Source organism: Myotis nattereri, assembly GCF_964212035.1.
Source record: "Myotis nattereri genome assembly, chromosome: 18".
Classification (NCBI taxonomy): Eukaryota; Metazoa; Chordata; class Mammalia; order Chiroptera; family Vespertilionidae; genus Myotis; species Myotis nattereri.
Window position 1 is genome coordinate 24,350,165 of NC_138093.1, and position 23,723 is coordinate 24,373,887.

Below are 23,723 nucleotides of genomic sequence, written 5' to 3' on the forward strand. Positions count from 1 at the left end.
AGAAAATAGAGTAAATTTTTTATTAATTGATTTCAGAGAGGAAGGGGAGGGAGGTAGAAACATCAGTGATGAGAGGGAATCATTGATTGGTTGACTCCTGCACACAACCCGGGCATGTGCCCTTGACTGGAATCAACAGTGTGACCCTTCAGTCCACAGGCTGATGCTCTATCCACCAAGCCAAACCGGTTAGGGCTAGAAAAATAAATTTTAAAGAAAGCAAAGCCCACTCAGGATCCCACCATACAGAAGTAATCATTTTTACTGTTGGTCTGCATCCTTTAGGCTGTTTTATACACATACACACCTTGTACACCATCCTAACCTGCTTTTTTATATAACAACTAGAGGCCTGGTGCATGAAATGCGTGCACTCGGCGGAGGGGGGTGGGGGGGTTGACTCAGGCTGGCCTGTGCCCTTTTGCAGTCCAGGAGCCCTCAGGAAATGTCTGACTGCTGGGAGTGGGCCTAAACCGGCAGTGGAACATCCTTAGTGCTGCCGAGGAGGTGAGAGAGGCTCCCACCACTGCCGGTGTACTCGCCAGCCATGAGTCCAGCTTCTGGCTGAGTGTCTGCTCTCTGGTGGTCAGTACACATCATAGTGACCGGTCATTCCGCCATCGGGCCGAAACTGGTTCTCCGACATCCCCCAAAGGGTCTCGATTGCAACGGCACAGGCCAGGCCAAGGGACCCCATCGGAGCACAGTTGGGGCCAGGGAGGGATGCAGGAGGTTGGCCAGCCGGGGAGGGACCACAGAAGGGCTCCAGGGCGTGTCCAGCCTATCATTAAGTCCTGATTGCCAGACCCAGCTGCAAGCTAACCTACTGGTTGGTGCATCCATCCCCTGGTAGTCAGTGCATGTCAAAGTGAGCAGTTGAGAGGCCTTAGTATATCATTAGCATATTATGCTTTGATTGGTTAAATGGCCCACTGGATAACCTGACACTTAGCGTATTAGGCTTTTATTATATAATACTAGAGGCCTGGTGCACGAAATTTGTGCACTCGGGCAGGGGGTGAGGGGGCGTCCCTCAGCCTGGTCTGGACCCTCCCGCAGTCCAGGAGCCCTCGGGGGATGTCCAACTGACGGCTTAGTGCTGCTGCAGAGGTGGGAGAGGCTCCCGCTACTGCGCTCGCCAGCCATGAGCCCAGCTTCTGCGTTGCATGTCTGCCCCCTGGTGGTCAGTGCACATCATAGCGACTGGCAGTTCCACTGTTGGGTCGAAACCAGCTCTCTGACATCCCCCGAGGAGTCCCAGATTCTGAGAGGGCTCAGGCAAAGCCATGGGACCCCACCGGTGCACAATCAAGACCGGGGAGGAACATGGGAGGTTGGTCAGCTGGGGAGGGACCACAGGAGGGCTCCAAGGAGTGTCCAGCCTGTCTCACTCATCCCAATTGGCTGGACCCCAGCAGCAAGCTCACCTACTGGTTGGAGCATCTGTCCCCTAGTGGTCAGTGCATGTCATAGCAATTGGTTGACCGGTTGACTCTCTGCCCCCTGGTGGTCAGTGCATGTCATAGCGAGCAATGAGTGGCATTAGCATATTACACTTTGATTGGTTGAACGGACTGGACAACCAGACACTTAGCATATTAGGCTTTTATTATATAGGATACAATGTTTGAGACAACAGTATAATTTTTAATAACTTCATAATGTCTCATTTTATGCATATGCCCTTACATTACTCTTAAGAGATGGAGGTTTTTTTAAAGATCGTTTCTAATATTTTGCCATATTACATATGCTGGGGTAAATGTACTTGTAATCTTTATATACTTTGTTTCATTGGAATAAATTTCTAGACATGCACTTTGCTGTACTCCCCTCAAGAAAAATTGCACTGATCTCTAAGGAAATCAATTATGAATGAAAAAGTGCTTCTCTCTTTAGTGTGTATTTTAAATAGTTTTTTGTCTGAAAGTCAGGGCTGTTGAAGCGGGAAGTTAAGTCAGAGAAGTATATAAAATATGGGAAGGAGATTGCAGGGTCATTTGTTTGCTGTTTTAATAGTCATCTTAATATTGATGTTTTCTGTTTATACTTAAGTTGATTTAACTGATTGGGCTTCTGAAGATGGTTGTTCTAAAATGCACCTCTTGACTGGCTGGCGTGGCTCAGTGGTTGAGTGTCAGCCTATGAACAAGGAGGTCTCAGTTCAATTTCCGGTCAGGGCACATGCCTGGATTGTGGAGTTTTTTTTAAAAGTGCCTCTTGCATTAATTTGTAACATAAGTTAATGTCATGGATGACTTTCATGAGTCTCTGAAGACGGTTATGTTTGAGGGCAGTAGAGATAACTACAGTATATACTATGTGGGGAATATGCCATCTCCTGCTTGTATTCATTTAGAAGGCTGGAATCTACAAAGCTTGTAGGCATGAAAGAAAGTAACCCCAAGGTGATAAAAGCAATCTCTGCATACCCAGTAGCATATGAATACATCTCCAAAAGTCAAATATCCTACTGAGTTTTAAGTTCTAGAAGGCAGCTATTTATTTAGGAGAAATGCTAAAAACTATAGGAAAGACAAGTAGAGGAAGGGATTAACAGATAGAATATAAGCTCATGAAAATTCAACACAGTATGTTCAAGAAGGCATCTTTTAATCCCTTGTCTTTTGCCGGGGTAAATATGAACCAAGTGATTGTACACTTAAACCTGTATTTGTATGAGCTCCATACCCCAATGGATTCTTTTATGAGGGACATAGAAATTAATAAATCATGTTTTTTATTAATTCAGAGTATAGTTCTAGTGAAGTTATGTTGTTGTTTTTCTAAGATTCAGCCTCTGATTTTCTAAATAGTGATAATCTGTGATATCTTAATATAGGTACTTATCTAGATAGGAAACTCAGAAAATTTTCTCAAGCAAGGAACTAAAATATAAGCTGTCGTCAGGAATTTTTTGACAAAATCAAATTCAAGGCATCTTGGAAGCATTCAGTCTTTATAAATCTTTATGTACCTACGTAGCTATACCTTTCCAACATACTACCCACCAAGTAAATACTGTTTTGTATACTTAAAAGCTATGGAACACTTCAGAAGAGTTCTCAGGGTCCAATACTGAAAACATTAATCAATAGCATTCCCCTTAGGATTCAGCATATTTATTGCTGGAAGCAGTAATATATACTGTTGTCCCCACTGCATAAGCCAGTGATGGCGAACCTGTGACACGCGAACTCATTTTTTTTGGTTGATTTTTCTTCGTTAAATGGCATTTAAATATATAAAATAAATATCAAAAATATAAATCTTTGTTTTACTATGGTTGCAAATATCAAAACATTTCTATATGTGACACGGCACCAGAGTTAAGTTAGGGTTTTTCAAAATGCTGACACGCCGAGCTCAAAAGGTTCGCCATCACTGGCATAAGCTCGTCAGAAGTGACAGGAGTGATTTCATTCAGTGTGGCACCTGATGCAGAATGTAACAAATGCTTCCTTTATGAGTTAATAGATTAATGAAAGGTGACCATAGTGGATATGGCAAAGGAAATTGCTCACCTTCCTAATACCCAACCTTCCTAATTAAATTTTTAAGAATGCCTTCGCTGTGGTTGGCAGTTACAGGCAAGCTCCCTAATTGTGTGTGCTGTCCCCTTCCTTCCCTGCTAGAAAATCACTCTGAATATCTTTAACAGTTTAGGCCAATTGTGAATAAATTGTTTTTTTATATAAAAATCTTGGAATCACTTTATATACAAGTTGAAAAACAGCATGTTTCAGTATTTGACATTGAATTAAGTAGTAATTTTTTTATGTCCTGAGTTAAATAAATTTGGAACTTCCTTAAGATAAAAATTACTATTATTGTTTCTGTTGATTACTGAGCTGGCAGTGGAACAGATTGACTATGATAATTTAGTAATCCCAATAAACATGTGTAACTGATTTTGTTGTTTTTAAATCACTTTTCTTTTTGGTCTCAGCCCAGGAGAATCAGTGCAGTGTCTGTAGCAGAGCGCGTGGCATATGAGAGAGGAGAAGAGCCTGGAAAAAGCTGTGGCTACAGTGTGCGATTTGAATCTGTACTTCCCCGACCTCATGCCAGTATAATGTTTTGTACTGTAGGTCAGTAATGTGTTTAATTTTGGTCTTTCATTTGGGGTTTACACTGTGCTATTTTTGAAGAAAGCTTGGTAATAGCACAGAATGGCTGGAAATTATAAATCAAGAAGCCAGTCTCAAAATTATTGTTTAAATAGAACTTTGAGCAATTTTTTTCCTTTATGGACAGCATGATACATCTGCTAGACATTGTAGTTTGGAAAAAATGAAATCAGCGTAGGTTACTAGAATTATATCTTTTAATTTAGAGTTCAGCATCACTTTTTAAATAATTTTAAATATGCAGGTGATTGTTTCTTTTTTAATATGATGCTGGGGTTATTTAGTTGAAGCATAATTGTCTAGAAACTTGTTTCTTTGAACTTTTCTATCCTCCCTACTTTAATCAACATAGAAACACATCTCAATTTTTTGCTGTGATTGTTTTTTTTTCCTCAAGGTGTGCTCCTGAGAAAATTAGAAGCTGGCATTCGAGGAATCAGTCATGTAATTGTAGATGAAATACATGAAAGAGACATAAATGTAAGTAGCTGAATATTATGATAAGGTAGCTGCTAATATTCTGAATAAAAAGAAAATAAAATCTCTGCTTTGCTTTTTCTTTTCCCACTATTTACATCTTCTACCAAAACCATGAACTTTTGTCACTAAGATGTTGAACATCTTTTTCTAGTGAGGCCATTAAACCCTTTTTTTTTCTTTGAATGTTCACAGTAGCAAAAGTTGACAGTAGTAAAATTCTGGAAACAGCCCAGATAACTGCAGTATGTACCACCAGATACCTGCTGGTGAGTCAGTTGGTATATTCACATATTGGGATATAAAGTCATTAGAAAGAATAACTGTAATAACATGTGGATGAATCTTAGCAGTGATATGGTATGTGAGAGGAAATCCCAAAGATTATACAACATACTCATAAAGTTAAGAATATATATAGGTGTCTATATAAATATCTATAGATGAGGTGAAAGTTGTATACATAAAAAGAAATATAAAAAGGTTTCTATGGTGGTTTTTTATAGTTGGGAAAGGCAAAGTGATAGTGAGAGACCTCGCAGCTAGAGAAAAGTTATGTCAAAGTTCTAGCTTTCATGTTTGTTGGTGGGTCAATGGATACTTTACACGATTAAGTGTCTTAGCCATTATTTAGTTTGAATGAATCAGCTAGGATCTTTTCAACATTTTTAAGATTTACTTTACATGTGATTGGATAACTGATTTTTTAAAATTATATTTTTTATTGATTTCAGAGAGTAAGGGGGATAGCGAGAGAGAGATGATGATGATGATGATAGAATCATTGATTAGCTGCCTCCTGCATGCCCCTCACTGGGAATCCAGTCCACAACGCAGGCATATGCCTTGACTGGGAATAGAACCTTGACCTTCTGGATTTATAGGTTGACATTCAGTCACTGAGCCACAAAAACCAGGCTATATAACTGATTTTTGACTTATGATAGGTTTCCCTTTTTTTCTAGTTAAAGTTGGTGTACCTACAAATATAATTTCACTGAAAAATTTGAGATGAATTCTTTGCTCATTAATTTTTTTTTCTCCCCTACCTGAATAGCACTCCTTTCAATCCCCACAACTATTAGCATATGACTGTTCTTTTAAAATACTGTTTGTAACTGCATCTCACTGTAACCCTTTATTTAAGCCTCCTAGGAACCTAAAATCTATTGGGTGTATCTCATTAGCACTGACTTTTTAATGCAATTTTGTTATGTTTGTGTTTGTTTGAATAGACTGACTTCCTTTTGGTAGTGCTGCGAGATGTGGTTCAGGCTTATCCTGAAGTTCGAATTGTTCTCATGTCTGCTACTATCGATACCAGCATGTTCTGTGAATATTTCTTCAATTGCCCCATCATTGAAGTTTATGGGAGGACTTTCCCCGTTCAAGGTAAATACTGCGCAGGGGGTGGGGGTGAATATCTCTTGTGCTCCTCAGGAGCATGATTGATCAATCTCTTAATTCTGAAGATTAAGAAAATTTCCTTTGTAGGTTAAAGCAGCGGTCACCAACCTTTCGGACCTCGTGGACCACCTGTTGTTGACTGCTGCGTTAAAGGACATTTAAAATCCTGGCAAATTAGAGTATCAAATGCATCATACCATTCTTGGGGTTTTAGTTAAGCAGGAGTGAGTACAGTCTGAGGCGTGAGAACAAGTTTCGTTCACTATATGCAGAGTGTGCATATTTAGTAGCCAAACTTAACTTTGAAAATTATTATAGTTGGGTAAACCAATATGATGGTCATGGGAATTACTGTTAAAAGTTTAAGCAGCCAGGGTCAGATTAACAAGATAATTTTGCTTAGAGCCGAGCAGGCAGACTTTTGAAATGACATTAAGGTGAATATTTCAAGGTAAAGTATTTCTGATGGCTAAGATTCTGATAGTTAGAAGTACAGTAATTCTTTACTTTAAAAGGTTTTGTCATCACCATTTTTAATAGCTTGGGTTAAAAAAAGAATGAATTATGGCACAGTCGAATTGAGGGCATGAAAATAAGCTAAATAGTTTGCAGTGTAAGTATGAAATAATGAATGGATATATTGGGGCTATTTTTTGAAATTTTAAAGTAAGAGTAGCTCTGAAATAAAAGCCAGTGTAGTTGTAGCTCACAAGAGAACTAAAACTACTTTGAAAGTATACTGAGATTGAAAAAAACAAATACATGGATGTCAAATGGTAGGAGTGAGAGGTTTTATAGGTAGGAGGGAAGGGAGTCATGGGTTACATTTGAGGACATCAGGAAGAACTGTATAGATACAAATGGATAGATAAATTTGTATAGGTACAAATGGTTGCATATATTTGTATCCATACAAGTGGGTGGATACACAAATAATTAGAATGAATTAGTACATGGGCTAATATCCATACTTGTATTTTCTAGCTTTGTCTGCTAAGCAGTCCTAGAAACAATGATATCCCACTATCAAGGGACATGCCACCACCCAGATGGTATTTCTAGTACCATTTTCCAGTTAAAGAACCAGTTCTTAAGAGAAATGGCTGATTCTAAGGTTAAAGCAGGGGATATCTGAGATGAGCCTGGGATATTTTGTAGTGCCAGAAAATGAGAAAGTGTTAAACAAAACAACAACAAAAACACCCCAAAGTGATGAAGATAAAGGGACTTAGGAGCCAACCTGAGAAAGCTCTCAGTGACCAAAGCTGCACTAATTGGAACAAAAAAATACAGTAGTGGTTTATATAAGTATAAAATAAATATTCATGAATCTGTGGATGGTAGCTAAATTAGTAAATAGGTAATAAAGACAAATCTCTGATACAGAAGAGTTCAAAAAATGTATGTAGATAATCAAAAAAGAGAATTAACTCCCTGTCCTGTGAGTGCTGTGCTTAGTGACTTGTTTCCAAAGAAGAGTATGGAAAGGGGGAAGCAGGTGTAACTTTGCAGTGTAGTAACTTGGCAAAAACTATCTCAGGTGATCAAGTTTAACATCATCAGGGATAAGTTGTGTTGATGGTATGTGCCTTGGGTATGATGTGATGAGAATGACACTTTGTGCTTTTAGGGCTTAGGGGACAAATGTTTAGATTTTAGACAGGGCCCAACATAGAACTTCAGGAGATAATGGATCAGCAGGTTTTCCGACCTTTGCTTTGAGGTCCTTCAGAGTATTAACTAAAAGGAACCCATTTATGTGTACATCCTGGACTATGGAATGTTACTGTATTGATGTTACATCTTTTTATATATAACTCTCACACCGGGGCAGTGTATAACATAGTGCATGTACATAGTGGGCATTTTGTGAATGTTTGGTTGAACATTGTATATAGATACCATGACTGGCTTTGTGGGAACATGTATAAGATACCTCTCTCTCCTTCAAGGTTCAAGAAATAGGAACACTGAATTAGATTGGGAAAAGAGATTATTGCCACTGGAATTTCTTGGCATTTGTGAAGAATCAGGTTGAGGGATATTAAGTAATTTTTAATTATGAATTTGCAAATGAGTTTTAAAGACTTCTCCATTCTGCAAGTTGATGGTACTTACCTGATTCGATTGTCCCTGCAGAATATTTTTTGGAAGACTGTATTCAGATGACCCACTTTATTCCTCCACCAAAGGACAAGAAGAAGAAGGATAAGGATGATGATTGTGGTGAGGAGGAGGATGTAAGTGAATTTCATGGAGACTTCATTATGGGCAGATTGTTGTTACAGAGAAGAGAATGGATTTTAGTAAATATCTACAGTTAAGTTAGCATTACACAAAACTTTATAAACTGACCATGATGTCTATCTTTGAGTTGATACATGAGACTCCAGAAAGGTTCATGTTCAGTGAGTGACAAGTTCTTTTCATACCATGAGTTAAATAATCTGTGACAAAAAGGTCAAAAGAAAAAGAAGAGAAACAGTAAGATGTTTAAAGGTCACAGCACGTGGGTCACTAACTGGTAGAAAGGCATAATCTTGTGCCCCACCCCAGATCTGCTGAGTCAGAATCTACATTTTCACCAGATGTCCAGGTGACCCAGAAACCAAGGAGTAACCAAGGTAAACAAAAATGAGTTGTAACAGCTTTGTTTCTCATTACTGAAGGTTTGTCATTGATTGATTCTAAGGCAGACTTTTTGGAAAAGACTGACCACATTATTTGAGAAATAGATGAAAGTAATCAAATCCCTGCCTTCAGGACACTCACTCATTTAAGAATTAAAGAACTTCCTATTTGGTATGCAGTGAACTTGGGAATTACACAGGGAGGCATTGTATCTGTATAAAGTAGTTATATGGGCTCAGCCGGTGTGGCTCAGTGGTTGAGCATCTACCGATGAACCAGGAGGTCACAGCTTGATTCCCGGTCAGGGCACATGCCTGAGTTACAGGTTCAATCCCCAGTGTGGGGCCTGCAGGAGGCAGCCGATTAATGATTCTCTCCCATCATTGATGTTTCTATCTCTCTCTACCTCTTCCTTCCTCTCTGAAATCAATTTTAAAAAAATGTATTTTTAAAACAGTAGTTATATGGTAATTGAGTCAGAGAATTGTGAGCAGTTCATTAATCAGTAGGAAAAATATTGTAGAAAAACCAAGAGTTTATAGTTAGTCATAAGAAAGAAATATGCTTAGTGGATTAGCCATTAAAATTTCAGAGTCAAATGTAAGAGTTTATACTTGAATTTTAGTCATGTCCTATGGGAAATATTGGTTAGTAGATAAATCAACATGCCACAGGTTCTCTTTTGGAAATTAAATTTCTTCTGTATACCAGAAAGGACTAATCAGCTAAAATTAATAAGGAAGATTAGGTGTCATTTGAATATTAAGAGCAGACATAGGAGACTTGCCTCATGAGCTGTGTGGTAATGGAGACAGTCCCAAATATGTCTCTTTCTGTTGCAGGCAAATTGCAACCTGATCTGTGGTGATGAATATGGTCCAGAAACAAGGATGAGCATGGCTCAACTGAATGAAAAGGAAACTTCTTTCGAGCTCATTGAGGCTTTGCTAAAGTACATCGAGACCCTCAATGTTCCTGGAGCCGTGTTGGTCTTTCTGCCTGGCTGGAATTTAATTTACACTATGCAGAAACATTTGGAAATGAATGCACATTTTGGTATGAGTCTTTGAATTCTTGCATATATGAGAGTGAAAATGAATCTTTTTGCTTATGCCCTAGGCAGTATGTAAAAACAAAATTTAGTGTGTCCATTTTTATATAACAACTATATAAGAGGTGTGCAGTGCACGAAATTAATGCGGGGGGTGGGCCCTTAGCCCAGCCTGCACCCTCTCCAATCTGGGACCCCTTGGGGGATGTCGGATTAGGTCCAATCTCCTAACTGCCCCCACCCCCCACCACCGCCAGCCTGGTCACCCCCAAATGCCCCTGCCTGCCGGCCTGGTTGCCCCACGCAGCCTGCTGTTCAGTCACTTGGTCGTCCCTCACTAATCCCCCTGCCGGCCTGGTTGCCCACGCAGCCTGCTGTTTGGTCATTACTGTTATTGTGATGGTGTCCCGGACAATTTGCATATTCCTCTATTAGTATAGATATGCATAATGTATAGCAGTTTTAAACTAGGCTCCTATTTTTAGACCTCAACTTCTGTATTATAGGAAGCCATAGGTATCAGATTCTGCCTCTGCATTCTCAGATTCCTCGAGAAGAGCAGCGCAAAGTATTTGACCCAGTACCAGTTGGCGTAACCAAGGTAAACAATGAACATTACAGTTACGGGGTTGTGAATGTCATAGATATTAAATGTTACCGGTCTTCAAAGAGCTATAAAAAATAATAATCTGTCTAAATTAAGGGAAAAGGGGATATTCTCTCCAAGTTTAGTAAGCTTTTCATTAGTCAGTGGCTGAGTGAATAAATTCCTGAAGTGTCATTTTTCTTAATGTCATTTCTTCACAGGTTATTTTGTCCACAAATATTGCTGAGACAAGCATTACCATAAATGATGTTGTTTATGTCATTGACTCCTGCAAGTAAGTTCACAAGGGACCTATTTGCCTGGAATAAATCTTTAGAATGTATTTTAAGTTCCTGTGTTCTTATACCATCAAAATCATTGTGCTTTTATATATACTGGGCAGTAGGGTAATTAATTTCACTTGGTTTTTGATCATCACAAATCACTTATGGGAGAATGTGACAAAGCTTAGCACTCTTAATTTCTGACTGATTCCCACTGCTCTTATCTGTGGGTATTTTGTTCATTTTCCTGGTGTTTCCATTATCAGCTTCCAGGAAAATGAACATGCTGTTCTGTGTATAAAGACGATCAATATTTAGCACATAACAAACACTAACTGTAGGACACTCATTTTAGAATTAAAAGACTTCATATTTAGCATGAAATGGGTCTGAGAGATACACAGGGTGGCATTGTGTATAGATTAAGTACTTACGGTAATTGACACACAAGACAAAAAGTCAAAGTTTGGTTATATCTGGCCAGCTTGTGCCCAAATCTTCTTTATATAGTCTCTCCACCTACCTGACAATTGAAAAAGATTTGCCAATGCCCAGTTTAGGGATTGGTGAGTAGTATGCAGCTCCTCTGTGCCAATCTCAATCATTTAGTGCTAGTCACCTGTGTGTAACATTGAAAGGTTTGGGGTTGCATAGGATTTAGAAGGACACTGCTGGTGAGGGCATGAGAAGTGCCCCATATTCCAGTTTAGCACATGATCTTTAGATCATAGAGAGTGTAGATCATCTAATTGTCCACTTACATTTATATAACAGATCTACTTAAATGCTTTACATTAATTAATTCACTTAATATTTATATATAAAAACCCTATGAGATAGGTGGTGATATTACACTCATTTTTAGATGAGGAAAATGAGGCACTGTATAGGTTAGTCATTTAGCCAAGATCATCCAGCTGGTAGTGGCACATGTGTTACATTGCCTTTTAGTAAGTTGACAGGAGATGTAGTCAAATTCTTACCTGATACTGTTCACAGATAGACACCACATGTAGGTGTGACCATCTGGAACTCGTCCCCCACATAGTAGAATAATGATAGTCATGTATTGGTAGTTCACACGAGTCTTAGAATTAACTACCCTGTGCTATGTAGGCAGAAGGTGAAGCTGTTCACTGCTCACAACAATATGACAAACTATGCAACAGTGTGGGCGTCCAAAACAAACCTGGAGCAACGGAAAGGACGAGCTGGCCGAGTACGCCCGGGATTCTGCTTTCACCTCTGTAGCCGAGCTCGTTTTGAGAGGTGAGACCAATTACAGAATTAAGATGGATGTTGTTTTTAACCCTTTATATACTTCTTTCCTCCTCTCCCCCACCCCTCTCTTTTTCTCTCTCCCTGCCATGAATTTAATGAAATCAGTGCATAAATGCCTCCAGTTAACTATATTGGAGGAAACAACTTGGATGACAAGATTGCAGTAAATGAAAGAAATCACAAATTGTCAATGGTGACATGCTAGCTACTGGTTTACTTATAAGCATTAAAAAGAAGAATATATGGACATTTTGGTTCTGCATAGCGTTATCACTTTGGGATTATTGATGTTTTTGGAATGATTAACTTTCTGAAAAAATGTTAAAGTAGTATTTTGTCTTTATAGAACTTTTTTTTCCTCACTGTTAGTACATCACCTGTCTCATGATCTCCTCATCTGTCTAAGAAATAGAGGCCATTATTTAGATATAGAAACTAAAGCTTAAAAAGTTTAGCTGACTGCTTCAGGGCCAAAGTCCAAGTCTGTTTATACTTTGTGCATTTCCATTTGTAGTACACTAGTGGCCTGGTGCACGGATTCGTGCACATTGAAAGGAAATTAATTAGAAGGTTGCCAGTGGGGCAGGACTGGGCAAGATGGGCTGGACACGCCCTCCCGTGGTCCCTCACACAGCAGCTGCACTTGGGGCAGCACTGCAGCTCAAAGGGAGAGAGTGTGGGGTGAGTGGGGTCCCTCAGGCTTGGCCTGCTGGGATCAGGCCAAAACCTGCTCTTTGACATCCCCTGAGGGGTCCTGGGCTAGGAAAGGGCACTCTGTAAAGTTGCTGTCGCTCGGCAGCTCCTGCGATGAGCGTCTACTCCCTGGTGGTCAGTGTACGTCATACCTACCTGCCGGTTATGTAGCCTTTTATATCTAAGATAGATAGATAGATAGATATGGCCTTTTGGGGAATGTTTGTGAATGGTACCTATTAGTTAAAAATATCCTTATAGTTCTGAATTACAGACTTAACACATTGCGGGCGGATTCTTGTGTATTCATATTATAGTGTTTTACATAAATGTTAAAGGCATGCCTTAAAATTAAATACCCATTGCATTTTGAAGTTATTTATTACATGTTGGTACAAGCTAATGTCTTTTTAAAGTATGATGCTTTGTAAAACTTTTTGTACTCATTCAATAGAAACTGATCTCGCCACTGGGAAAAGCTAGCAATAAAACTACTGGTGTGCAATGTGTTAAGACATGTATTTAGTTGTGTGTTTCTTGAGATCCATGTGGTGTGTATTAGCTGTAACCAGGGGATTTGTGTGCATATATTTATGATAATAAAATATTATGAGACAGATAAATTTAGGTGACCAGATAGATGTACATAATGCACTGAAGAAAAATTAGAGAGGCTTTAGTTTGCCTTTATACTGGTACCATGTGGCTTTCCAGTAATTAGAATGTGGCATCAGAAGTTAACTCAGGAGACTGCCTGTGATATTTGGATGATAAGTTCTTTTAAAAGGTTAGATTACCCCTTGAACTGAAACAAGTGCTGTACTCTAACATCTTAAAGTAAAGCAACTACTAATTAGTAATGCATGAATAGACCTATAATGAGGGATTTTTGTTCTTTTCCCTGTAGGATGAGGAATGAATATACTATATATGCATTTGTGTGAACTTAATTTAAGCTGTCTTCCCGGTAGAATTGGAATCATCTGTAATGGTTCCCATTGATCTTTATCATGAACAATTCATAGGGAATAAGCCTGGATTAGAAGTGTGGAGACCTGGATTTTAATACTATTTGTGCCTAATATTTTTCATGAATTTAAGCATTTACTCTCTTTAAGCCTCTCTTTTTATAAAATAAAATTAAGTTACTTGACCCTTTTGTGTCTGTTTCCTCAGTTGTTAAGGGAAGATAGTATACTACCTAGCCCAGGGGTGGGCAAACTTTTTGACTCGAGGGCCACAATGGGTTCTTACACTGGACCGGAGGGCCGGAACAAAAGCATGGATGGAGTGTTTGTGTGAACTAATATAAATTCAAAGTAAACATCATTACATAAAAGGGCACGGTCTTTTTTTTTTTTAGTTTTATTCATTTCAAACAGGCCGGATCTGGCCCGCGGGCCGTAGTTTGCCCACGGCTGACCTAGCCCATAAGATTTGTTCAAGAATAAAATTAGTAATGTAAAATACTGAGAACAATGCTTGGCACATAGTAAGCTCTTAGTAGATGTTAGCTATTGTTATTAATTTGTAATAATGACTTATTATTTAAATTTTAAAGGTTAAAATGATCTTTAAGATCTTCTCAGTGGCACTAATATTATATAGACTAGGAGGAGGTTGTGAGAAAATGTCAGTATTAGCCCACATCATCACAAAAGGTCTTGCTACCATTTTTAGCCTATGTTTGTCAGCAGGCGGGAACTGAAATGCCATAGGTGGAGGTAATAACATTAGGAGTTGGGGATAATTTTTTCATTCTCCTTAATTTCCAGCTGAAAAAGCTATTGGACCTGTAAGTCTAGTCATAAGTCCCTCCTCAACCAGTTTAGAGGGTCTTATCCAGAGACAGTTTTTGCAGTAAATATAAAACATTCTGAGATGATTGAAGTGCAGTTCTGTATTCTTGATTATCTCTGCAAAGATTTTATTATATAAATGTATGTATATGCAAAGGAGGATGGCTATTTTATGTTTGTTTTCTCTTAGACTCGAAACCCACATGACACCAGAGATGTTCCGAACACCATTACATGAAATTGCTTTGAGCATAAAACTTCTGCGTCTGGGAGGAATTGGCCAATTCTTGGCCAAGGCAATTGAGCCTCCACCTTTGGATGCTGTGATTGAAGCAGAGCACACTCTTAGAGGTACTATAAACAGACCTATCTGGCACATGTAAATTACACCACCTGTCTTGTTCTCGCAAGTAACACCTAACAATGAATCAAGAAGAAAATACAGTCCACAGGACTCTGGTGCTAAGGCTTCCAGTGTTGTCTTATGTGCTTACTATTATCAGGATTAAAAATGAGTAACATGAGGTAAAACAGAACTAATGTCTTATTTTGGGGAGAAAATGGAGAAAAGGCAAGATGTCACCTCTTAACCAATATTTAACAATCAGAACATTAATTATTCATGTTACTCAATGTTTTATGTACATCTTTTAGAACACTTATTTTTTCTAATCACACTTCTGATTGAAGCAGTTGTAGTATAGTGGAGAAAATGAGGGTATTGGAGCTGAGTCTAGTACTCATCTGCTGTGTAAACTTCAGACTTGTTCTCAAGATATTTTTCTCAGAATTATCAATAGACTAGAGGCCTGATACACAAAGATTAGTGCAAGAGTAGGCCTTCCTTCCCCCGGCTGCTGGCACCAGCTTCCCTCCGGGACCTGGGCCTTCACTCTGGCCACTGCCTTCCACCTTCGCTCCAAGCAGGAGCCGCCTCCCACCTTTGCTCCAGTCTGGAGCCACCTCCTGCCTGCTCTGGCCGGCTCTATGGCTCCGGCCGGCGCTGCCATCTTTGTGGCTATGGGTGTCGCCATCTTTGTTGCAGGGTGATGGTTAATTTGCATATTACCCTTTTATTAGTATAGATGATATCAGACTTTGGTATGTAGGTACTTTTAATATTTATTACTATATTTATAGACTTCTCATGGACTGTATTCAGCTTTACAACCTACAAGGCCTAATTCTAGTACATCTTCATATTAGGTGCTCCAGAATTTTTGAGTGAAAAAATTGTTGGCTGGTTCTGGCAGCTGGCTTGACAAGTGATAAAAGCTCAAGTGCACTTTCCTAATCTTAATCTATAAAGAAATGTTTCATCTTTGTCTAAGTTAAAGGGTGTTCGTTACTGTTTCTGCTCACAAAGAAATTTCTTTCCACAGAGCTTGATGCATTAGATATCAATGATGAGTTGACTCCTCTGGGCCGAATCCTGGCTAAACTCCCCATTGAGCCTCGTTTTGGCAAAATGATGATAATGGGGTGTATTTTCTAGTAAGTGCTTTGTTTTATTGCTGATAGTTAAATAAAATGGTAGGATAGTTTCAAAATCTTATTCCCCTCCCCTTAAAAACAGGATGGGCTCAGATAGAAGAAAAACTGAACATTTTTAAGTAGGCAAGTGGCATACTTAAGACACTGAAAGAAGTATGAAATGAGAACAGGTAGTAGATGGACACCTGGACACAACTCACTGGGGGAAAGAGCTCTGGTTTCTTAGACGGCACAGCTCGGGTGGTGGGTTAACTGTAATTGTCCCTGACAGAGAAAGAGCATTAGGAAAAGGGTATATTTTATCAGAAGTATTGAAGATTAAAGGATTTGGTAAAATGAGTAAAGAGAGAATATGGGTAAGAGAATAGGAAAGGAAAACTATACACTGACTACTTAGTCATCATTTATGATAAATGTGCATCCATTAATACCAGCGCTCATTATTCTTTCCTGTTCTGCTTCGGGAGGGAGCAGCTGTAAAGTTCTTTGTTAAGCCAATTTCAGTGCTAATAAAGCAGTGTCATAGCTCGTCAAGACGCTGACCCACAGTATACTGTCCGAGGTGCTGGAACAAGAATGAATGAGACTGACTTTTCCTGTCTGTTTCAGTGTGGGAGATGCTATCTGTACCATCTCCGCTGCCACCTGCTTTCCTGAGCCTTTCATCAGTGAAGGAAAGCGACTGGGCTATGTCCATCGAAATTTTGCTGGAACCAGATTTTCTGATCATGTGGCCCTTTTATCAGTATTCCAAGCTTGGGATGATGCTAGGTAAGGATTTGAAAGAGGATAGTTGTAAGGTTTGGGTGAACTGTCTCTGGTTTCTATTCTGTATCTAATCCCTGGGATTTGAATATGACTTTTATACTTATTTTAGAATGGGTGGAGAAGAAGCAGAGATACGTTTTTGTGAGCACAAAAGGTTAAATATGGCTACACTAAGAATGACCTGGGAAGCCAAAGTTCAGCTCAAAGAGATTCTGATCAATTCTGGATTTCCAGAAGGTAAGACTCTTATAGTCTTAAGACACATCTGAAGGGAATTTATGTAGTGCACACTAACAGTGCAGTCTGTCTCAGCTTCTGACTTTGACCCTGTGCTTTCTGTGTTCCAGCTGTTTGAACTATGGTGGGAATCAGTTTTTCACTTTAGTTCAGTCATTTTATTTTTATTTTATATTATTTTGTTGTTAATCCTCACCCAAGGATATTTTTCCACTGTTTTTTGTTTTTATTTTTTAGCAAGTGAGAGGGAGGAGGGGGTGGGGGACAGAAACATCTATGTGAGAGAGACACATCGACTGGTTGCCTCCCACACATGCCCTGACTAGGTTTGGGATCAAGCCTGCAACCTAGGTACATGTTCTTGACCAGAATCGAACCCAGAACCTTTTAGTCCATGGGCTCTATCCACGGAGCCAAACCGGCCAGGGCAGTTCAGTCATTTTAAAAAGGAAACAAAAGGTTATGATGCTCAAATAACAATGTAAAAGATAGATGCTTTAAAAATTGTAATACTTTGGGGAGTTTTAAATCTTATTTTGTGAAGAACATTGGTCTACCTTTCAGTACTCTTAGAATGAGTGGTGTGCTGAATAACCTCAAATAGTGGCTTATGAAGTGATTCATCAATGTGTCTGTGTCTTTATTCTTAGACATGAAGTAAACTCTACCATGTTACATTTTAAGTGGCTTTAATTAAGGCTTTTAGTGTGTAGACAGTTACAGAGGACTTTGTGATGTAGAAACAGTAATCCAGCTGTCTTCTCTTGATATGAAGTTGAGCTGTTATACTTTTCTCCCCCAGCTAGATTAATAGACAAAATTATTTCTTATATCATTGAGAACTAGAACATAAACCAAAAGTAGGACCCGCTAGAACCTGATGGGCAAGATGGCAAATTTTAAAAGGATATGATCTAAACTAACCAAAGTAGTTCTCTTCTAATGTAAGCTGACTAAATTTGTAATTTTTTAAATTGAAATAAAATGAAAGAGGGAAAGCATTTTTCACATGATAGAATCTTCACATCAGTCTTGTATGCAGATATCATTACCCTACTTTATCAATGAAGAAATGGCACAGAAGTTTCTACTACTTTTTCAAATTCATTCAGTTAGGAGGTTTTAAGACCAGAAATCAGGTTTTTCTAGAACAAACTATGCTGTGTGCCCTTCTGATGGTGGTGAAGTCCTCATAGAGTGGTTGTCAACCTGTGGGTTGCGACCCCTTTGGGGGTCGAACGACCCTTTCACAGGGATCACCTAAGACCATCCTGCATATCAGATATTTACATTACGATTCATAACAGTAGCAACATTACAGTTATGAAGTAGCAACGAAAATAATTTTCGGTTGGGTCACAACATGAGGAACTGTATTTAAAGGGCGAGAAGGTTGAGAACCACTGTCATAGAGTATAGTCTGGAGTGGGGAACATCCTTCTCATTCCAGTGGGTTCCCTTGGATCATCACTTGTCTGTCTGTCCAGAAGAAGCAGCTGTTTTAGACCATCAGAAGGAATACTTTGGTCCTGCCAGTCTCTTATTCTGAGAGTAGAGAATAGTTTTGGGGTGTGTGTGTGTATTTAATCACTCCAAGCTTATCTTATGGTTGAGTGTATAAGACACATAAGACATTTTAGTTTTCTTAATGTGGATTCTCAGCAGAATTTCTTCTTGAACTTAATCTGGTTATAAGCATGCTGAGGAGAGAAGTTAGGCAGGTTGTTTGAAAAAAGGCCTGAGGAGTCATTTCTCATAATCCTCTTAAAGAGTTTATATGCAATGTGCGGATTAGCCAAGTATCTGATTTTTTTTTTTTTTTCCTCCATTCCTCTTAACAGATTGTTTGTTGACACAAGTGTTTACTAACACTGGACCAGACAATAACTTAGATGTTGTTATCTCTCTTCTGGCTTTTGGCGTGTACCCTAACGTGTGCTATCATAAGGAAAAGAGAAAGATTCTCACCACTGAAGGGCGTAATGCACTTATCCACAAGTCATCTGTTAATTGTCCTTTTAGTAGCCAAGACGTGAAGTACCCATCTCCCTTCTTTGTATTTGGCGAAAAGGTAAGAAAAGATTAGTTAGAAAAGTTTAGGTTGAAAATTCAAATTGTCTTTACTTATTAATGTGAAGTGGGAACATGAGTTTTAATTTTTAAAGCATTGTGCATTATCATTACATAGCAGTTGATATGCAGTTGGCATGTCAACTCTTACTTCGTGTCTCTTTCTCCATCTGCAGATTCGAACCCGGGCTATCTCTGCTAAAGGCATGACCTTAGTCACCCCCCTGCAGCTGCTGCTCTTTGCCTCCAAGAAAGTCCAGTCTGATGGGCAGATTGTGCTTGTAGATGACTGGTATGGATTTTCAAATATCAACTCCAAAGTCAGTTTTGAGAATTGTGAGATGTGATAAAATTAGTTGCTGCTGATCTAACTTAATTTGTCGAACAAATAATGGCAAAACTTGGTGGCACCAAAGGGTCTTTATAACTTTGACATTCTCTTCATTCCCTTTATATCTTGATAGTACGGCTTATACTTGGTAGTAAGTCTTAAATCGACTATAGCAGTAGGAGGAGCAGATGCATTAGGTATCTATCACCATGAATACTACACTAAGGAATTAGAATCACACAGGAACATGGGTACCTCTTTCATGTACTCTCTATATATTTTGGTTAGAGACTAAGGGTAAGCAAATAGTATGCACTTGGCAAAAAATGAGATAAAGCTTAATGAACAGTTAGTAGGCTCAGTCATATCCTTGACAACTTAAAAAAGTTCACAGTCTGAATCTCTGATTTCTTTCATTGGAGGCTGAGTGCTCTGTATTGCTAACAGAAATTTGCTTGATAGACTTGATGATTTACAACTCCTGCCAACAGCTAGCGATGAATTTTAAGACGTTATGTAGACTTTTATTCTTTTTCATACCTGTGTTTGCCTAAATTGCTGGTGTGGGGGGGGGGGGGTACATTACAGTAATTGAAAGTATTGGTACTTGGTAAGAAGTTAAATTTATTTCATAACTTGCTGTGTGAGAAATTGAGAGATAGTCTTTTTCTATGTATCCCCTTTCATTTTTCTCTACTTTAGGATCAGGCTGCAAATATCTCATGAAGCTGCTGCCTGTATCACTGCTCTCCGAGCAGCTATGGAGGCTCTGGTTGTCGAGGTGACCCAGAAGCCCAGTATCATCAGCCAGCTGGACCCCGTAAATGAACGTATGCTGAACACGATCCGCCAGATCTCTCGTCCCTCGGCTGCTGGTATCAACCTTATGATTGGCGGTCCACGGTGAGTCCCACCGTAACTTCTCTGTGAACTAAGCAGAGGACAATAATCTTGCACTGGCCTAAAAGCCCCACAGTTGGTTGATAGAGGCCTTGTTATTAAAGTTCTAGACATAACGCTGAATACAGAATTTAGTTCTGATTAACACACTCAGAATAAGGATATTTACTTTTGTCTCTGTCAGTGCATGTTAGAGTTCCTAAGGGACCTTGAAGTACATATACAGGCACATTGTTGGCTCAGTTCCAGACCTCCACAGTTAAGGGTGTTACATGAGGTTTTTGTTTCCCAGTGCACATAACAGTTAATGCTCCTACTGTATTGTAGTCTTTTAAGTGTGCAGTAGCATTAGGTCTGAACAAGCAATGTATATACCTTAGTTAAAAATATATACTTTATTGCTAAAAATGCTAACCATCATCTGAGTCTTCAGTGAGTCATAATCTTTATGCTGGTGGAGCGTCTTACCTTTGTTGTATAAAAATGCATCATCTGTGAAACGCAATCCAACAAGGTATGCCTTCTGTGTAAGTCCATGGTGGCTCACATGATACTTTCCACAGTATTGTTTTGCCATCTCCAAAGGAAAAAAATGATGGTGCTGGGTTAAATTGCTGCTGCTTCAAATGAAAAGCATCAGGGTTTATCTTGTGGAAATAGAAGAACATGGTATCTTAAAGAAGTGTGGGATTTCTTTTAAATGTTTCATATCCTTTTCATCTTTGAATATTTCTTTGCCTACAGCTTTTTATTTGAAAACAGCTGATGTCTACAGAAAAGAATAGTATAGTGAACACCCATATAGTCTCTTAATTTAGGGTCACTAATTGTCAGAATTGTGTGCCACTTGCTTTCATGTATGTATTACTTCTTTAGCTTACGTAATCATTTGTGATTAAGTTGCAGGCATTATGACATTTTACAGCAGTAAACTCCATATATCTTTTAAGAACATAACTACAGTACCACAGTCATACCACAGAATTTTAAGTTACAATTACAGTAATACACAAACTAACATTTTATAAAATGAAATGTTTTCTAGTTATAAGCTATGATATTTTTGCTGTACAAAACTGCTATGTGCTTTATGGATTCTGGTTCCCCATTCTGACTATAACTGAGTTCATTTTTTAAATTTATTGATCAAACACATAGTATGTGTTAAGCATTATGCTAAGTGCTTTTCTGATATGTTCTAATATTTGACCTACCTATGATGTACATAGATTATTCCCTTTAATGTGTATAAGAAAAGTAAAGACCCAGAATTGCACAGGTAATGAATGGTAAAGCTGGGTTCAAAGGCCACATGGCTCCTGAAACAGTGCTCTCATTTATGATGCTGTACAGTTGACTCTTGAACAACGTGGGTTTAAACTATGTGATTCCACTTATACACAGATTTTTAAAAATGAATATATAGTCAGCCTTCCAGATCCCCAGGTTTCATATCTAAGGATTCAACCAATAGCAATCGAAAACAGTATTTCCTATCTACAGTTGGGGATCCGCAGATGCAAAGGGCCGACTATATTCATTGTTCTGTGCTATTTTATATATATAAGGGACTTGAGCATCTGCAAATTTGGGTACCTTTTGTGGGGGGTCCTGAAACAAATCCCCCACAGATACTGAGGGACAGTTGAAGTTTGCGGGGGCGGGGGTTAAAAGTTACATGTGCTTTGACTGGGGTGTCAATACTCCTCACTCCCACATTCTTCAAGGGTCAGTTACACTGTGGTCTTACCAGTAGGTCACATGTATAGAAGAGTTATTGAGGAGACTCTTCAAAAATAAATCTGCAAAATGTCATATGCAGATATAAATGCAGTTATCATAGATGTTTAGAAGAGGAGTGATTACTTTTGGCAGGAAGGGTTGGTGATCAAGGGTGCTTCACATATAATCTGCTCTGTGAAGGACAAAAGTCCAGAAACTAGAAAGGATGGGATAAATGTAAGACCGAGTTTAGGATGTATTAATACAATGGAGCCTGAATTATAATAGGGAGGATTGAAATGGGAGAATAGATTAGACAGCTGTGCAGAAAAATCAGTAGGAATTGGTGATGGATTGAAATAGGGAGATGGCAGTGCAGCGAGAGCATGACGACAGATCCTGGCCACTTCCTGACTTGGCCCACTGCTGAATTGGTAGTGCTAGTCTCAAAGCTGCACGGGAGGAATAGCTGTTTGGGGTGTTGTTGGCTAGGCATGAGTTCTGCAATTTGCCATTACCCCTCATTTTCTTTGTTTGCCACATGAAACATTTAGGCATAAACACATTACCCAGACATTTTCAGAAACATATTTCAAAGTTAACGCAGGAAAATATTTGGTGATAAAAATCAAATAATTTATTGCCAACTGCAGGAACCTCTTCCTAACATATTATTGTGTATTAGAATCCTCTATAGTTGAACTGAGTGAAAATGAACTGTCTTAAAGTTGCAAGGATATACTGCCAAAATTGAAGACCTTTGAGAATGAACTAGAAAGAGTTTTAGAAAAACGGATGGTTATAGTTGATGCCTCCTCCTGTATCAGTTTCGGAGTAGCAGATGTATTTCATCTCAGTTTACTTGTGCAATTGGTTTTATTCCCTTTATGCGTTACTTCACATTTTCAAATATGACTAAATGTTTATATTTTGTGACTAATTGAGGAGTATTAAGGATCCTTTGCTAAAGTGGTGGCTTTGTGCTTTTCGTAGGTATGGAGATGGTCCACGTCCTCCCAAGATGGCCCGATATGACAATGGAAGTGGATATAGAAGGGGAGGCTCTAGTTATGGCGGTGGAGGCTATGGCACCGGAGGCTATGGCACCGGAGGTTACAGAGGTGGAGGCTATGGCCGTGGCTATGGTGGTGGCTCCAACTCCTATCGGGGAGGCTATGGAGGAGGTGGAGGCTATAGAGGAGGTTCCCGAGGGGGCTATAGAGGTGGTGCGGGAGGAGACTACGGTGGTGGAGGGGGCTACCGAGGATCTGGGGGATTCCAGCGAGGAGGGGGCAGAGGGGGCTATGGGAGTGACTACTTTGGGCAAACAAGGGGGGGTGGTGGCTATTAAAGCTTGGTTATGTTGGGGCCTATGCATAGACAGTAAACAAAAAATGCATGCTACCTGTTTTCCCAAGTTGTTTATTTGCTGTTAATAAGTAAACCCATTTTTCACCTATTCCTGTGGTTCATTGTAGTTTAAGGAAACCAAGCATATAGACACATTAGTGATTTTGTTTATATTATGTAAAATATAATGATCTATTATAAAAGTACCGGTTTGTATTTTTTTTTTTTTAAGGAGTAAAGATTTGCCTTACAATTAACTTGATATTTTCTTGGCTTTCGTTTAATACAAGAGAAAATAAAATATTACACCAAATATAGGCAATGTAATTATTGATCTTACACAATAATTTTACAATGCCAGTTACATCTGTTAGTTTAAAACATTAGAGGAAAAACTACTGTTTCAAAAGTACACCAAGTGATATTGTTATTTGTAGTAGAATAATTAGCCTTGGAGTGGAGTTGTTACTCTTGCAACAAATACTGGCCAGTACACTATTCACATAGACCTC

At 39.0% G+C, this 23,723-nt stretch overlaps 1 protein-coding gene across 2 annotated transcripts in view; it reads left to right on the forward strand.

Moving 5' to 3' along the window:
- The window catches only part of DHX9 (DExH-box helicase 9), a 49,442-nt gene extending 25,921 nt beyond the window's left edge, over positions 1–23,521 (forward strand). For both annotated transcript variants that reach the window (XM_081112362.1, XM_081112363.1), the window contains 16 exons: positions 3,950–4,091; positions 4,528–4,610; positions 5,843–5,999; positions 8,154–8,254; positions 9,488–9,701; positions 10,203–10,297; positions 10,504–10,577; positions 11,683–11,835; positions 14,530–14,690; positions 15,722–15,833; positions 16,443–16,604; positions 16,711–16,838; positions 18,680–18,909; positions 19,085–19,200; positions 19,942–20,142; positions 22,855–23,521. In XM_081112362.1, the coding sequence (XP_080968488.1) occupies positions 3,950–4,091; positions 4,528–4,610; positions 5,843–5,999; positions 8,154–8,254; positions 9,488–9,701; positions 10,203–10,297; positions 10,504–10,577; positions 11,683–11,835; positions 14,530–14,690; positions 15,722–15,833; positions 16,443–16,604; positions 16,711–16,838; positions 18,680–18,909; positions 19,085–19,200; positions 19,942–20,142; positions 22,855–23,212 (2,487 nt within the window). In that variant the 3' untranslated portion in view covers positions 23,213–23,521. The remainder of the gene's footprint in view (positions 1–3,949; positions 4,092–4,527; positions 4,611–5,842; positions 6,000–8,153; positions 8,255–9,487; positions 9,702–10,202; positions 10,298–10,503; positions 10,578–11,682; positions 11,836–14,529; positions 14,691–15,721; positions 15,834–16,442; positions 16,605–16,710; positions 16,839–18,679; positions 18,910–19,084; positions 19,201–19,941; positions 20,143–22,854) is intronic.
- The last annotated feature ends 202 nt before the right edge of the window (positions 23,522–23,723 follow it).